Source organism: Coregonus lavaretus (genome assembly GCF_964263955.1).
Source record: "Coregonus lavaretus genome assembly, chromosome: 31".
NCBI lineage: Eukaryota > Metazoa > Chordata > Actinopteri > Salmoniformes > Salmonidae > Coregonus > Coregonus lavaretus.
In genome coordinates, this window is record NC_140018.1 from 8,149,546 (window position 1) to 8,166,183 (window position 16,638).

The 16,638-nt window shown below is 43.2% G+C and overlaps 1 protein-coding gene across 1 annotated transcript in view; it reads left to right on the forward strand.

Annotated features, from left to right (window-relative positions):
* LOC311107024 (disks large-associated protein 2-like) overlaps positions 1-14,654 on the forward strand; it is a gene marked incomplete at both ends in the record, with an annotated part of 37,251 nt that extends 22,597 nt beyond the window's left edge. Inside the window, 3 exons of the mRNA XM_084149476.1 lie at positions 6,573-6,750; positions 9,947-10,166; positions 13,867-14,654. Of these exons, the coding sequence (XP_084005602.1) occupies positions 6,573-6,750; positions 9,947-10,166; positions 13,867-14,654 (1,186 nt within the window). The remainder of the gene's footprint in view (positions 1-6,572; positions 6,751-9,946; positions 10,167-13,866) is intronic.
* Positions 14,655-16,638: the final 1,984 nt, after the last annotated feature.

Here is a 16,638-nt window from a genome sequence, read left to right on the forward strand (position 1 = left end):
TGCCCGGAGCTCTGTTCTGTGAGCTCGCAATGAGTCATCAAGCCACGGAGCTGGAGGGGAGGACCGAGCCGACCGGGAGGATAGGGGACACAGGGAGTCAAAGGATGCAGAAAGGGAGGAGAGGAGGGTTGAGGAGGCAGAATCAGGAGATTGGAGGGAGAAGGATTGAGCAGAGGGAAGAGATGATAGGATGGAAGAGGAGAGAGTAGTGGGAGAGAGAGAGCGAAGGTTGCGGCGGCGCGTTACCATCTGTGTAGGGGCAGAGTGAGTAGTGTTGGAGGAGAGCGAGAGAGAAAAGGATACAAAGTAGTGGTCGGAGACATGGAGGGGAGTTGCAGTGAGATTAGTAGAAGAGCAACATCTAGTAAAGATGAAGTCAAGCGTATTGCCTGCCTTGTGAGTAGGGGGGGGTGGTGAGAGGGTGAGGTCAAAAGAGGAGAGGAGTGGAAAGAAGGAGGCAGAGAGAAATGAGTCAAATGTAGACGTAGGGAGGTTGAAATCCCCCAAAACTGTGAAGGGTGAGCCATCCTCAGGAAAGGAACTTATCAAGGCGTCAAGCTCATTGATGAACTCTCCAAGGGAACCTGGAGGGCGATAGATGACAAGGATATTAAGCTTAAATGGGCTAGTGACTGTGACAGCGTGGAATTCAAATGAGGAGATAGACAGATGGGTTAGGGGAAAAATTGAGAATGACCACTTGGGAGAGATGAGGATTCCTGTGCCACCACCCCTCTGACCAGATGCTCTCGGGGTATGCGAGAACACATGGTCAGACGAGGAGACTGCTATCGTCCTCTTTTACCACGCCACCGAATCTTTCCCAAACATGACTTTTCTGGCCCTCCCTTCTCTTTATTTTCAACTCTCCATTTCGCAGCTTTTCTCTTATTGGATTAAATTCTAACATATTCCTTTTTGCCACCATGGATCGACATTAACTTTTTCTGCCCGTTCCCAAAAGCATTTGGCGATTGGCGTGTAGGTTATTTGGCACCCGTACAGTTAGGCCCTTAGGCTTACACACTACCAGATAGCCTAAATAAATGGAGCCTATTGATATAAATTGCACAAGAATGATACATTTATGGATTTCTTAAGGTTTTGTTTTCTCTTTATTCAACCCACCTGCCACCCACCCGCCCTTCATCCACACAATATTTAATTACCCTAAACCTGCCTGCCCCACGGATATAACCCCAGGGACTGCGGGTTATGAGTCAACCTGGGCATCACTAACGTCTACGCCTGAGTCCAGGTTGTACGTATCATTCCCAGGATAAGTTTCAAAACACGAATGTAATGTGTGATATTAATATACTGTTTTACAGACAAGCCAGCATTTCAATGAATATGCCTAATGACATTGCATTCGTAAGCCTTGTTACAGTGATGACAGTTGGTAGTGAATGATATATTACACAGCATTACTTACACGCTTTTTGGGTAAACATTTGGCTGCATTACTGAACTTGAAATAACTGTGCTCATAAGCTTGATTTTGACATTAGATTGGATGGCAGGGTTTAAAATTATATTTTTGCCCGGATAGCCAATGTGGCTCATGGATTACCGTAAATAATGTAGAAGCTCTGACCTTTATCTTGGCTGGATCTTGACCCTCTTAGAAAACCCTAAACACAGCACCCGCGTTTTTGACACGGCATTTCAAAACCTTAACCATATCTCCTGGCTTTTTGCAAGCTGTTTTTCACCTAGACGGCTCAGGGATTCAAACCAACAACCTTTCGGTTACTGGCCCAATGCGCTTAATTGCTAGGCTACCTGCCGTTATAGCTAGGCTACCTGTTACGTCTGTTTCATGTCTTTGTGACCACTGTCTGTCTGTAGTGGGATTTTCTGGGGGAACATGCATGATTTAGCCATGTCACTCGATGTTGCTGGGCAACAGAGGAAGAAAACCGCCTTTGACACGATTGTCTGTGACATGTTCCTATCGTACCCCAATGACTCTTCAGCCTGTATTAATGCATGACTAAGAGCTTTTCTACATTTGTTTGGTCAATTGGTTTGTAGCCACTTCACTGCTTTGTGCCCCTGTCCTTTTGCTTGGTTTGTTCTCTGTTTACTATTGGAACCCAGTTCTCCTCATGAGCTCAGATATTAAAGTAGTGCTTTAGCTGGTCAGTGTCACAGACCGATGCAGGCGTTATATCTGACCTTTATCAACTGCAATTTCAATATTTGCCTAACATCTTGCCGAGGCAATGTACCTCATGTTATCACAGCACTGTTGACAAGGCAGTGGTCACTTCTCTCTAATGTCACAGTCAAATGACCAGGTACAGTATTAAGCATGAACAGGATATTCATTGGCTGACAATCAAATCTCATGTATTTCTTTGAATGTCTTCATATAGGTGAAATATTCTTTAATTCTCACTTGATCTGTCTCACTCCACACATACAGTGCCTGTTTGCTCTCATTCCCCCTCTTGACAGGCAACACTCCATAGATTCATAGATAAATAAGCTTTAGGTGAACTATAAGAAGCAGGACAGTGGTACTGAGTGATATTGTAGTACAAAGAAATGTAATGATTGAACAGAAAAAGAAAAGGACCCCATCAAAATAATGTACAGCTAGATGTTACGATAATGACAAGAAGAAGACTATACCAGCCAATCAGAAGATGCTATTCATAATATTCTGAATGACAAAGTCCAAATGATGTTCTTGGTATCAATAAAAGGGCTTGGAGACAAACTAAAAAACCTCCACTACTGACTGTACCATACATTATGCACCTCTTGGTGTTAGTGGAACATTTTCTATTTCCTTATTGTACTGTTGACTGCGTCAGAGCAGAATATGTTCCTGATTCTGACCCAGATGATCCATCTGCTCACTCTTTGAGATGTATCGTATTGTTATTCTAGGCTGGCTTTGCAAATCGCTCTTCCAGAACAGGACGGATGCTTGTGTTCTGGATGTCTGCACGCATGCACAGGGGCACGCACATGCACACGCACAGGGAGAAACCTGGGGAGGTGCCCTGCATGCATTAGTCCTGTATGCCACTCAGTGCTCATACTCCTTTAATCATAATCTCACTGGTATTCTACTCATGAAATACTTTAAAAGGCTGGTCATGGCTCACATCAACACCATCATCCCAGAAAACCCTGGACCCACTCCAATTCGCACACCACCCCAACAAATCCACATATGACGCAATCTCTATTGCACTCCACACTGCCCTCTCCCACCTGGATAAGAGGAATACCTATGTGAGAATGTTGTTCATTGACTACAGCTCAGCATTCAACACCATAGTGCCCTCCAAGCTCATCACTAAGCTCAGGACCCTAGGACTGAACACCTGCCTCTGCAACTGGATCCTGGACTTCCTGACGGGCCACCCCCAGGTGGTGAGGGTAGGTAACAACACATTCGCCACGCTGATCGCTCAACACCATGTTTGCTGATGACACGACGGCGGTAGGCCTGATCACCGACGAGGTTGAGACAGCCTATAGGGAGGAGGTCACTGACCTGGCAGTGTGCCAGGACAACAGCCTCTCCCTCAATGTCAGCAAGACAAAGGAGCTGATCATGGACTACAGGAAACGGAGGTCCGAGCACGCCCCATCCACATCGACGGGTCGAGAGCAAGGAATTATCATTGTCCACACACACAAACACAGTCATGAAGAAGGTACGACAACGCCTTTTCCCCCTCAGGAGGCTGAAAAGATTTGGCATGGGCCCTCAGATCCTCAAAAGTTTATACAGCTGCACCATTTGACAGCATCTTGACTGGCTTCATCACCGCTTGGTATGGCAACTGCTTGGCATCCGACCACAATGCGCTACAGTACATCACGTGTTGAGCTCCCTGCCATCCAGGACCTCTATACCAGGCGGTGTCAGAGGAAGGCCCTAAAAATGGTCAATGACTCTAGCTACCGAAGTCATAGACTGTGTTTTCTGCAACCACACGGCAAGCGGTACCAATGCACCAAGTCTGGCACCAACATCTGTGGATCTGTTGGGGTGGTATGCGAATTGGAGTGTGTCTAGGGTTTCCGGGATGATGGTGTGAGCCATGACCAGTCTTTCAAAACACTTCATGGCTACTGATGTGAGTGCTACGGGGTGGTAGTCATTTAGGCAGGTTACCTTCGCTTTCTTGGGCACAGGGACTATTGTTGTCTGCTTGAAACATGTAGGTATTACAGACTCGGTCAGGGAGAGGTTGAAAATGTCAGTGAAGACACTTGCCATTTGGTCCGCTAATGCTCTGACTACATGTCCTGTGTGTTGACCTGTTTAAAGGTCTTGCTCACATCGGCTACGGAGAGCGTGATCACACAGTCGTCCGGAACAGCTGGTGCTCTTATGCATGCTTCAGTGTTGCTTGCCTTGATGCTAGCATAAAAGGCATTTAGCTCGTCTGGTATGCTCACGTCACTGGGAGCTCGCGGATGGGTTTCCCTTTGTAGTCCGTAATAGTTTGCAAGCCCTGCCACATCCGACGAGCGTCAGAGCCGGTGTAGAAGGATTCAATCTTAGTCCTGTATTGACTCTTTGCCTCTTTGATGGTTCGTCTGAGGGCATAGTGGGATTTCTTATAAACGTTTGGATTAGTGTCCTACTCCTTGAAAGCGGCAAGTCTTGTAATCCATGGCTTCTGGTTGGGATATGTACGTGCGGTCACTGTGGGGACGACGTCGTCGATGCACTTATTGATGAAGCCGGTGACTGAGGTGGTATATTTTTTTTTCTCCTCTGGTTGCACATGTGACATGCTGGTAGAAATGATGTAAAACAGATTTAAGTTTGCCTGCATTAAAGTCCCCGGCCACTAGGAGCGCCCCTTCTAGATGAGCATTTTCTTGTTTGCTTATGGTCTTATACTGCTCGTTGAGTGCGGTCTTAGTGCCAGCATCGTTTTGTGGTGGTAAATAGACGGCTATGAAAAATATAGATGAAAACTCTCTTGGTAGATAGTGTGGTCTACAGTTTATCATGAGGTACTCTACCTCAGGCAAGCAATACCTCGAGACCTCCTTAATTTAGACATCGCGCACCAGCTGTTATTGACAAATAGACACAAACCCCACCCCTCGTCTTACCAGACGTAGCTGTTCTGTCCTGCCGAAGCACGGAAAACCCAGCCAACTGAATATTATCCATGTCGTCGTTCAGCCACGACTCAGTGAAACATAAGATATTACAGTTTTTAATGTCCCGTTAGGATAGTCTCGAGCAGAGATCATCCAGTTTATTTTCCAGTGATTGCACGTTGGCCAATAGAACGAATGGTAGAGGCGGGTTACCCATTCATCAACGAATTCTCACAAGGCACCCCGATTTCCGCCCCCTGTATTTCTGTATTTTCTTCACGCGAATGACAGGGATTTGGGCCTGGTCTCGGAGAAGCAGTATATCCTTCAAGTCAGACTCATTAAATAAAAAATCTTCGTCCAGTTCGAGGTGAGTAATCGCTGTTCTGATATCCAGAAGCTCTTTTCGGTCATAAGAGACGGTAGCAGCAACATTATGTACAAAATAAGTTACAAACAATGCGAAAAAACGCACAAAATAGCACAGTTGGTTAGGAGCCCTTAAAACGGCAGCCATCCCCTCCCGCGCCATTATAGTGTACAAGCCATAAGACTGCTAAATACAGTAGTTAACCAAATAGCTACCGGGCTATCTGCATTGAACCCCCTTTGCACCAACTCTCTTTTGACTCATCACATAAGCTACTGCTACTGCTTATTATCTATCCTGTTGCCTAGTTACCTTACCTATATGTACATATCTACCTCAATTACCTCGCACATCAGTACTGGCACCCGTGTGGCTCAGTTGGTAGAGCATGGCGCTTGCAACACCAAGGTTGTGGGTTTGAATCCTACAGGGGACCAATAAGAAAATGAATGCACTCCCTACTATAAGTCTCACTGGATAAGAGTATGTGCTAAATTACCCCCCAAAAAATGTATTTATATAGCCAAGTTATCGTTACTCATTTTGTGTTTATTCCTTGTGTTATTATCTTTCTATTATTTAAAAATGTTTCTCTCTGCATTGTTGGGAAGGGCCCGTAAGTAAGCATTTCACTATTAGTCTACACTTGTTGTTTACGCATGTGACAAATAACATTTGATTTGCTTATATTGTTGTACTATTGGGAGTTATAGGTAGGTTGACAAACTGTAATTGAGTGGCTAGAGAGTCACCAGTGTTTGCGAGTACTGCACATGTCATCGTAGTTCGGAGTTGATCGCATTAAGGCTGCTGTTGTAAGAGGATGAGTCACTTTTACTGCCAGTCACACAACAACACAACATAAACCTGGATACAGCATTAGGCCTACAGCATGTTAGCCAGGTTACCTGTTTAACAGAATATGAAATATTTTGGGGCTTAGGTCAAAATAATTGGCCAGGGATGTCTAAACTCAGTTAACCCAGAACTAAAATTGTGCATAATTTGGTCAGATGCTCGATTATGTTTACGTAGTCTTTCCACAAGAGATAAAGGGATGTCTGACTGACAATACCTCTCATATTTGTCTCTCTACTCTCTCTCTATTCAGCCAGAGCTACCACTTGCAAACCACCCGAGACATGATGCGGCCCCATCCCAGTGTCACCCTGGACCCAGCCTCCAACTACCCCCAACACCATGTACCCCTGGGACCTCAGTTCCGCTCCCGGAACCAGAGCTACATGCGGGCGGTCAGCACCCTCAGTCAGGCAAGCTGCGTCAGCCAGGTGAGTCCCACACAGGCCCCTTACAGGGGGAACACCAGCAGACCCAGGGGAGGAGGAGGAAGGAGAGATACAGTAGATGCCACCAGGAGCCGAGGAGGAGGAGGAGGAGGAGGAAGGAGAGATACAGTAGACGCCACCAGGAGCCGAGGAGGAGGAGGAGGAGGAGGAAGGAGAGATACAGTAGATGCCACCAGGAGCCTTGGAGTAGGAGGTGGAGGAGGTGGAGGAGGAGGAGGAGGTGGAGGAGGTGGTGGAGGAGGTGGAGGAGGAGGTGGAGGAAGGAGAGATACAGTAGATGCCACAAGGAGCCCTGGAGTAGGAGGTGGAGGAGGTGGAGGTGGAGGTGGAGGAGGTGGAGGAGGAGGAAGGAGAGATACAGTAGATGCCACCATGTGGGCAGAGTGGGTGGGACCATCTGTTTGCTAAAGGGGTGCCAATAATCACAATAATCATATAGTTACTTATAGAAACACATGTGTCACCACTAGATCCCCTCTCCTTGACATGGTAGATGTTTGTTCAGACATTATTGTTTGAGAGATAGGGCTTTTTGATAGTTTAAATTGTCATTGGTAATACTGTTGACTTATTTAAAATGAATCTGATTTTGATGTAGAAGATAGCGGTTTTCAGAACGATTCAGGTGAAGTCAATAGATTTGTGTTATTGGTGACATTGCATTAACAAGCAGCACAATACATATCTGTTATTTTCTATTTTTATCTCATTACAAGTTCAAGTTACCCATTACGGAAGTTCATGCACACTACTAGCATGTTGTTTTAAACTGCTCAGTCAGTCTAGACAATGTTTGATGTTTGAACAGCAAAAAGCCTTCTTATTATCCATAGTTTCTGAATATCAGGTGCAAGATACACTGTGGGTTACAATGATTTAACACTCTGCAGTCATTTTTATTATGTTATTAAGTAGCAGGCTTTTATGCACTGCATAATATAAACAAGATTAATTTTGATACACGTTTGGCACAATATCTCATTCTCAACCAACTTTGTGGTGCTATTTTAGAAATCCCCTCACACAGATGACGTTGGTAGTATAGCCTCCTGCCTGCCGTTACATTGGAAGCATTGCGATGGAGATATACAGTACCAGTCAAAACTTTGGACACACCTACTCACTCAAGGGTTTTTCTTTATTTGTACTATTTTGAAGACATCAAAACTATGAAATAACACATATGGAATCATGTAGTAACCAAAACAGTGTTAAACAAATCAAAATATATTTTATATTTGAGGTTCTTCAAATAGCCACCATTTGCCTTGATGACAGCTTTGCACACTCTTGGCATTCTCTCAACCAGCTTCACCTGGAATGCTTTTCCAACAGTCTTGAATGAGTTCCACATATGCTGAGCACTTGTTGGCTGCTTTTCCTTAATTCTGCGTTCCGGTTGAGGTCGGGGAATTGAGGAGGCCAGGTCATCTGATGCAGCACTCCATCACTCTCATTCTTGGTAAAATAGCCCTTACACAGCCTGGAGGTGTGTTGGGTCATTGTCCTAATGAAAAACAAATGATAGTCCCACTAAGCCCAAACCAGATGGGATGGCGTATCGCTGCAGAATGCTGTGGTAGCCATGCTGGTTAAGTGTGCCTTGAATTCTAAATAAATCACAGACAGTGTCACCAGCAAAGCACCCCCACACCATAACACCTCCTCATTCATGCTTTACGGTGGGAAATACACATGCAGAGATCATCCGTTCACCCACACCGCTTCTCACAAAGACACGGCGGTTGGAACCAAAAATCTCCAATTTGGATTCAAGACCCAAGGACAAATTTTCACTGGTCTAATGAACATTGCTCGTGTTTCTTGGCCCAAGCAAGTCTCTTCTGCTTATTGGTGTCTTTTAGAGTAGTGGTTTCTTTGCAGCAATTCAACCATGAAGGCCTGATTCACACAGTCTCTTCTGAACAGTTGATGTTGAGATGTGTTTTCTACTTGAACTCTGTGTTGCATTTATTTTTGCTGCAATTTCTGAGGCTGGTAACTTTAATGAACTCATTCCTGTGGCGGTCTTCATGAGAGCCAGTTTCGTCATAGCGCTTGATGGTTTTTGCGACTGCACTTGAAAAAACATTCAAAGTTCTTGTTATTTTCTGACCTTCATGTCTTAAAGGAATGATGGACTGTCGTTTCTCTTTGCTTTTTTGAGCTGTTCTTGCCATAATATGGACTTGGTCTTTTACCAAATAGGGCTATCCTCTGTATACCCCCCCCCCCCCCCCCCCCACCTCATCACAACACAACTGATTGGCTCAAACGCATTAAGAAGGAAATAAATTCCACAAATTAACTTTTAAGAAGGCACACCTGTTAATTGAAATGCATTCCAGGTGCCTACCTCATGAAGCTGGTTGAGAGAATGCCAAGAGTGTGCAAAGCTGTCATCAAGGCAAAGGGTGGCTATTTGAAGAATCTCAAATATAACATATATTTTGATTTGTTTAGCACTTTTTGGGTTACTATATGATTCCATATGTGTTATTTCATAGTTTTGATGTCTTCACTATTATTCTACAATGTAAAAAATAGTAAAAATAAAGAATAACCCTTGAATGAGTAGGTGTGTCCAAACTTTTGACTGGTAGTGTATATATTCACAACATTTAAATTCTGCATGTTGTTTGTACTGTGTTACACTGTGTAATTTCTACTTTTGAATAGGTAGAACATCTGCTTTCCCCAGTAGTAACATATGTATCACAGGAGGCTGCTGAGGAGAGAACGGCTCATAATACTGGCTGAAACGGAGCAAATAGAATAGCATCAAACACCTGGTAACCATGTGTTTAATGTATTTGAAACCATTCCACTTATTGCGCTTCAGTCATTAACATGAGCCCGTTCTCCCCAATGAAGGTGCCATCAACCTCCTGCGGTATGTATCTCTATGATGATGACTTACACTGGGATAGTACATATTGTAAACAACCAAATGATGCATTGTTATTGTTCTTTTCATTTGGTTGTTTTATCTGCTTGGTGTTTTAAGAAAACAAAGATTTTGATGCAAAGTTTTTTTTTTTTTAAGGTCGGAATTGCCAGTGCCTTTTTTTCCTGCTAACACTCCTTCATATTTACTGTACTAAGGGGAAGAGTCAAAGTGAGAAAGAGAAAGGAAGAGGAAAAATTAAGGAGTGCTATTCCTGTTTTTGTCTCTCAGGTGAGTGAGACTGAGGTCAATGGCCAGTTTGAGTCAGTTTGCGAGTCCGTTTTTAGCGAAGTAGAATCCCAGGCCATGGAGGCATTGGACCTGCCTGGCTCGTTCCGCACTCGAAGCCACAGTTACCTGCGTGCAATTCAGGCTGGGTATTCCCAAGACGACGACTGCTTGCCTTCAATGACATCCTCCACTGTCACTTCAACTCTCAGATCCACAACAGGTAACAGTATGCATCACAAAATCCCCCCAAACGAGAGAAGGCTTAGAAAACATACTCCTCATACGTTCTATAACATGCATACATCCTTGACATACCTACATATGTACAGTGGGGTACCCTTGAGCTTTGAGAGATGCTGGGTTGAATGATTCCGGTCATTTCTTTTTGCCGGCTGTCGTTGTTGTGTGTCTTGTTTGTCTTGCCTCTGCATATCCTGAGTGTTCCGAGGAATTTGCTTGCAAGCGCCTTACTTTGCACGAACCATGCATCATGACCCGGGCTTCCTGATTTGTCACGTGTGGCGATGGCAAAGCTGGACCAGTAGTAGAGGGTGGGAGGGGCCTCATTCAAACCAGCCCAATGAGAAGTCATACCCACAATGCACAACACCACAACAACACACTACAGTCACACTCACAGCACTTGGCATGTGCAAGAGGACATGCCCTGTTCTGAGCATGTGAATCTCAGTGATATATGTGTTGTGTGTAGAGTGTGAGTCGTGTAGGGAAGGGTTAAGTGTGAAACAGACCAGTGGTTGAAGGGAGGGGCTATAGACCTCTACCGAGTGTTTGGAGGGTTCATAGCCTGCTCCAGAGAGGTCTTCAGCCTCCCCTTCCATGCTTTGTATGAGAAGTCAATTACCTTTAGCACAAGGGTATTCAAATCTTATCCTGCAAGGTCCGGAGCCTGCTGGTTTTCTGTTCTACCTGATAATTAATGGCACCCACCTGGTGTCCCAGGTCTAAATCAGTCCCTGATTAAAGGGGAATAATTAAACTAAGCAGTGGAACTGTCTTCAAGGTCCAGATTTGATGTTGAGGGCACTAGAATCTCTTAACTGATCTTGACTTATAAGCCTACAGAAAACAGGACAGCATCTTGTAACCGACTTACGGTAAGTCAACAAACTCCGATATGGTACTGGTTGCACAAAGGAACTTACTAGGAAAGGCAATTCAGAGCACGTAAAATAAATTGTTTTTCTATATTGTTGTATTGTGTTGCATAAAACCACATTTGGAGATATGATATGAATAATATTTACTGGCAACTGATTTATCAGTCTGGCAATCATGTGTTTCAGGGAGACTGATCAGTTGACTTGAGGTTTGACAAGGGTTAGACTACAGTGGCGCTCTCACATACATTTTCAACAGCTATTTTACCCGTCAGGCCCTCCATATTATAAACTTTCTCTTTCAACTAAATCTCACATTTAGATGACCTCTTAGAATAATGTTAAATCATCTTAATAATTGTGAAGTTTTCAAGTGATTTGAAGGTTTTGTGCAACATTTTACACATAATATCTTTGTCACAACATCAACATATCTGGTTCTTTGTGTAAACAGAACCACTGCTCCCTCCATAAACTAATTGCCCTGGTGCATTTGGTGTATACCTGAAAGAGTAAAGCTATGAACCCTATTGAAATACTATCATTTCATATTATGTTTTTCATTGACAATATTATGACCTGGATTTTAATTTCTCAACACATTTCGTGAAATCAGTTGTACCAGCCCTCTGTATTTGTTTTAGTTTTTGGGGTTTCTTTGTTTTCTTGTACAATCTGGAGTTTTGTTTTGTTTATCTTGTCATGCTCAATTGGGTTGCACTGTCAGAATCCCTCAACCTACGATGTGACCTGCGGATCAAGGAGTGTCCTCCAATCCCACCGTCTTACCTGCTGAACTCCTTTCACCCAATAAGCTCTGTCCCAATTCTGTCCGCTTCCCAATTGGCTCACTAAATTGGCTCTGAAATGGGTGTCAGTTATTCCTAGCATTTTCTGCATATATTTATATTTTTTCTGAGTAGTTCTCTAGGACCCTTTTTTCTCCATATACAGTCATATCCGATTTGGATATGGAACAGGATGTGCTTGTGAGCCTCAGGGAAATAATTGGCTATGACCTGTTGCCTCCATCTCAAGCCATATTGCAAATATTTTTACCTGGTATCAACCATTTGGTGTCATTTTTGAGGGAATAGCGACCTTGACATTAAATGAATTAATCCATAGTATTTTACTTTAAAAAATTGAAATGAGATCTGAATTCTAAATCGCTTCCCAACTAAATGCTAGCATGTCGAGGCTAGCAGGGCCCTTGAGTGGGGAAGGGATCCTATGATGCCCCATTGGGCAGAAGAGCAGCAGCCCCTCTATCTGACCAGCCATGCATCTCTTGAAGGATAACCAGGGGACAGAACAGCTGGAGACCTCAGTGATGCCTGTCACAGGTATTTTAATGTCAACACGCATACATACGTCTATGTGTATGTGTGTTTTTTGCACTGCCTTCTCAGCAATAAATAAAAACGACAACTTTGATATGATAGCAGGATTGACAAATCCCATTTAGATACTATGAGAAACAAACATGGGGTCTGAACAACTCACAAAACTCTGAGGCCTTGAATTCCTTGTTCGTATGCATTAATATTCCAGAATCATCTTTGTGATGATGGTGCCTCGCTGGCTTTTGCGAGTTGTTTTGAAGTGTCCCTATTTTTTAGTGCACTAAAAGGGCCTCATTGGTGTGACTGTATGATAAATCTGTACTTCCCAGTCTGACACATAATCTGCTCATAGCGCAGCCATAGGATAGCCCTGAATGTTATCATATTGCCACTGTCAACAGTCAAAATATGAGAGCAGTTACATTGTGTTACAGTAGCTTTGTGTTTTTTTCTTTCTATGAAAGTTGACCTCTGTAAAGGCCACATGTGGCTGGGTTTGACCCTTGGTGTGGAGGTTATCAGCCGTCTTTGATTGTGGGATTGCAGCCCCTCCCTGGTGCAGCCCTGTATGGGGGGATTTACCCGCCACTGGGGAACTCCACATGGTCCAATCAACCTCATGGTGAGGGACCTGACATGTTCAATAGGGTTCATAACTGCTTCTCGGCCCAATGACTTGAGTTGTGATTCTCTCATTGCCTTTTCATCTTTTCTGTTGCACAAAAAAAAAACTAAAAGAAACAATCGGAAAACACTTAAGAACGTTTAGCGAAACAAGCTTTAATGATTTAATTCGGAAAATTGTATTTTATTTTGAAACTGATTGGTAATGATGGCTTATGCTAGGAACCGACAGGGTTCCACTTCCCAGGGTGCAGTGCGGTGAAAAGAGGGAAAGACTGTGGAAGGTTGATGTTCATTGAAATGAGTGAGAAGGCAGTGTAAAAACAGAAAAGCCTGCAGTATGTGAGTTAAAATGCATCACTCAAGTGGCTCAGTGTACCTGGTTGAATAATTCCTTTCTGCATTTTAGTGTGCCAGAGCTGTGTTAAAGAACATAACAATTCTAGAGACCACATCAGTGTCTGAAGGGCACCTCTTCATTAAGTTTTACATGGTCTCTTTTTGGGTTTGAACCATCACAAATGGATCAGATAAAGGAATCACAAATGCATCATTTGATAAAAGGGTAATGATATTCGCAGGAGATTAGTGATCAACAAATCGTCAAGCTGTTCACAATTTCTACTCCATATCCTCAATGCAATGAGTCAAAATGTGATTTTACCTGATTATAGGGTAGTTGTAGTATTTTACTCACATACTGAATGCATATTGTAGGTATAGGTATGCCCACTAGGTTTGAAAATTTGGGCATTACAATTACATAACACTCCAGCTGTTCCCTCCCTTTGAATGTCCCTCTATTTGCATATTCAAATTTGTCTTCCAGAGGGATATGAAGGTACTTCTTTGCTAAACGAGGACATGATAGAAGACGACGACGGGGCCAGCTCCTCGGCCTATGAGGAGTTGGAGCGCCTGGAGAGGGAGAACGCTGTAGCTCGCAGCCAGCACAGCACCAGCTCCACTGTAACCGCCATCTCTGTCCCCCCAACCTCGCCGCCTGCCTACCGGATCCCTGATGCCCCCTCCATAGCCGCCCCAGATCCCCCAGTACCTCAGGCCATCCAGGCCTTTAAAGAGTCCGCCAACATGGTAGCCGCCTTCAACATACAGTGGAAAGACGAGATCTCGGCCATGCGCTATGAACTGGCCGAGCTGCGCAGGGACGTGTGCGGCGAGCTCAAAACTTTCAACAGCAACTTTTTCAACTTCACCCAGTGCTACAACATGTGGACGATGTGCCGCGAGAGCGCTAGCGACGGCTCAACACAGACCGGGGACCGGGTGTCTGTGGGCATCCAGGCTGGCACCAGCGGGCTCGTCAGGCAGAACACAGAGGATAAGTCTGTCATGTGCCAGCCGGAACCAGCCCCCTTTAGCATCATAGACCTGATGGACCCTCCCCGCATCGAGATCACTGGGGATTCAACGCCAGAGGAGGAAGCCAGCAGCCCTGCTAGCTCCCGGCTGTCGGAAGAGTTCTCAACGTGGGACAACAGGGAGCAGAAGATACGCAATCGCTCTTCAGGTGGCGGCCGCAGGACTGTCAGTCTGGAGCTGTGGAGCAGGAAGTACACCAGTGGGCCCATGTCATACCTGTCAATGTCATTCTAATCATTCCCATGATGCAACCCAGAAGAAACACAACACAAAGGGGTTTCCCCTTAACAACCCCCAGAGAACCAGAACAGGAGCCAAGGCGAGAAACCGCACACTATGTACACAGAGAGATAGGCAGGGCACTAATGTCACTGAATGTCCCTTTACTATGGAGACATCTAGATGTTGGCTTGTCATTCTCAGAGCAAGTAATGACAACATTGAACTAATCAATAATAAGGGACCTGTAAAACCATGATAAAGGGATACCATTAATACCTTGGAATGTGAAAGACAATGATGCGAATGTTACTTCTAGAGTCTTGATCCCTAAGCACCACCGAGTGGCTTTCAACACCTCCCTAACTAGGCTTCTGTGTATCAGATGTTTAAAAGTTTATTGTGGGACACGGAGTCAACAATTTGACTGTTTGATATCAGTAGATGAGGAGGATGTTGCTCAATCCATCTTAAATAGAAGTGACAGGGAATGTACTCTCTCAACTGTGCTTATGTGAGGTAGCCTATAGAATGTATCCACTCCATGAGGTAAGGTATAAAAGCCTTGATACCACTAAGACTAATTGAATGCACAAAATGACTTGATATATGTTTGTAGTTTGAATATAATGGCCTACTTACTTTTCAGTCCCCTAATCAGAGGTCCCATCCCATCCCTTTGCTTACACCAATCAGATCATTTTAAATCTGAGAACAACAAAGAAGTAGGAGCTAGGGAAAGGGACTAGGAAACATTATGAAACAGGGCAACAGATAACGGAGATAACAACCTCTGCAAATCTGCATACATCTGAATTAGAGAGAAAAAATTGTCACAAAACTTCAACCCTGGAATTGTTTGCATTAACTAAAGCCATGCAATTCCAGTAATATGGTGGCTTGTTTCTTAACCTTATTCATTCCAGTTTCTTCTCATGTAGAAACCTAAGCACCTGATTATACTGAAATGATACTGTGAATTACTTTTTATATCCCAATTTGTAATTATTAAATAAAAAAGAAAGATCATATTTGTGAAATGGGAGATTAAATGTAAAGTAAATAAAATTGATAACCGTTCCCTAACCATTCCATGTTTCAACATACAAATGTATATTTTTCAGTACATTTCTTCTGTAGTTAAGTTCATGAAAATTGGCATTTTGAAAGCCCTAAATCTTATTTTGATTGGAGTAAAATGGAACAGTAGAACATATAAAAGCTGTATACACCTTTAGTTTTAGTGGAAAATAAAATAAATCATATAAATAATAGCCTAATATTTAAATTATTCTCAGTTTTGCAACAAAATAGGAGATAATTATAATTTCAGTCAATGATGTTACTGTATTATATCTAACATTGATTAAGCAATTCAAAAGTGTAGTGTTTCAATTTTAAAAGATTTCCTGATTTGACATCATTTACCATTTAAAGGCAGCAAGGTAACTCCAGCTGCCTTAAAATGTTTTAAAGTTATGTTAACCCAATATTATTTGCATTGTAATATACATAAGTCATACAACTTAACATTTAAAGTTAGAGGGTTAATCTTTTTAAGTTGAATCAGCTAAAAAAAAATGTAAGTGTAGTTAACCCCACATTTTTCTAAAATCAAAAGAAATGAACAAAAATCTTACAATTTTATTCCAATGTCCAACAAAGAGAAACTAAGTCTGCATTTACACAGGCAGCCCAATTCTCATATTTTGCCTAATTATTGGCAATAGATCTGTTCTGATTGGTCAAAAGATCAGAATTGGGCTGTCTGTGTAAATGCAGCCTAAGAGACCACAAAAGTGACAGTGAATAGTCAGGGTTTAGCATTATCTGAGTAGAAATGTATCAGCTTAAGTTCATTCCAGCACAAGCTATGTTACATGTTTCAACCCTATCTGTGTATATAAATGTACACTGAACAAAAATATAAACGCAACATGTAACGTGTTTGTCCCATGTTTCATGAGCTGAAATAAAAGATCCCAGAAATTGTCCATAC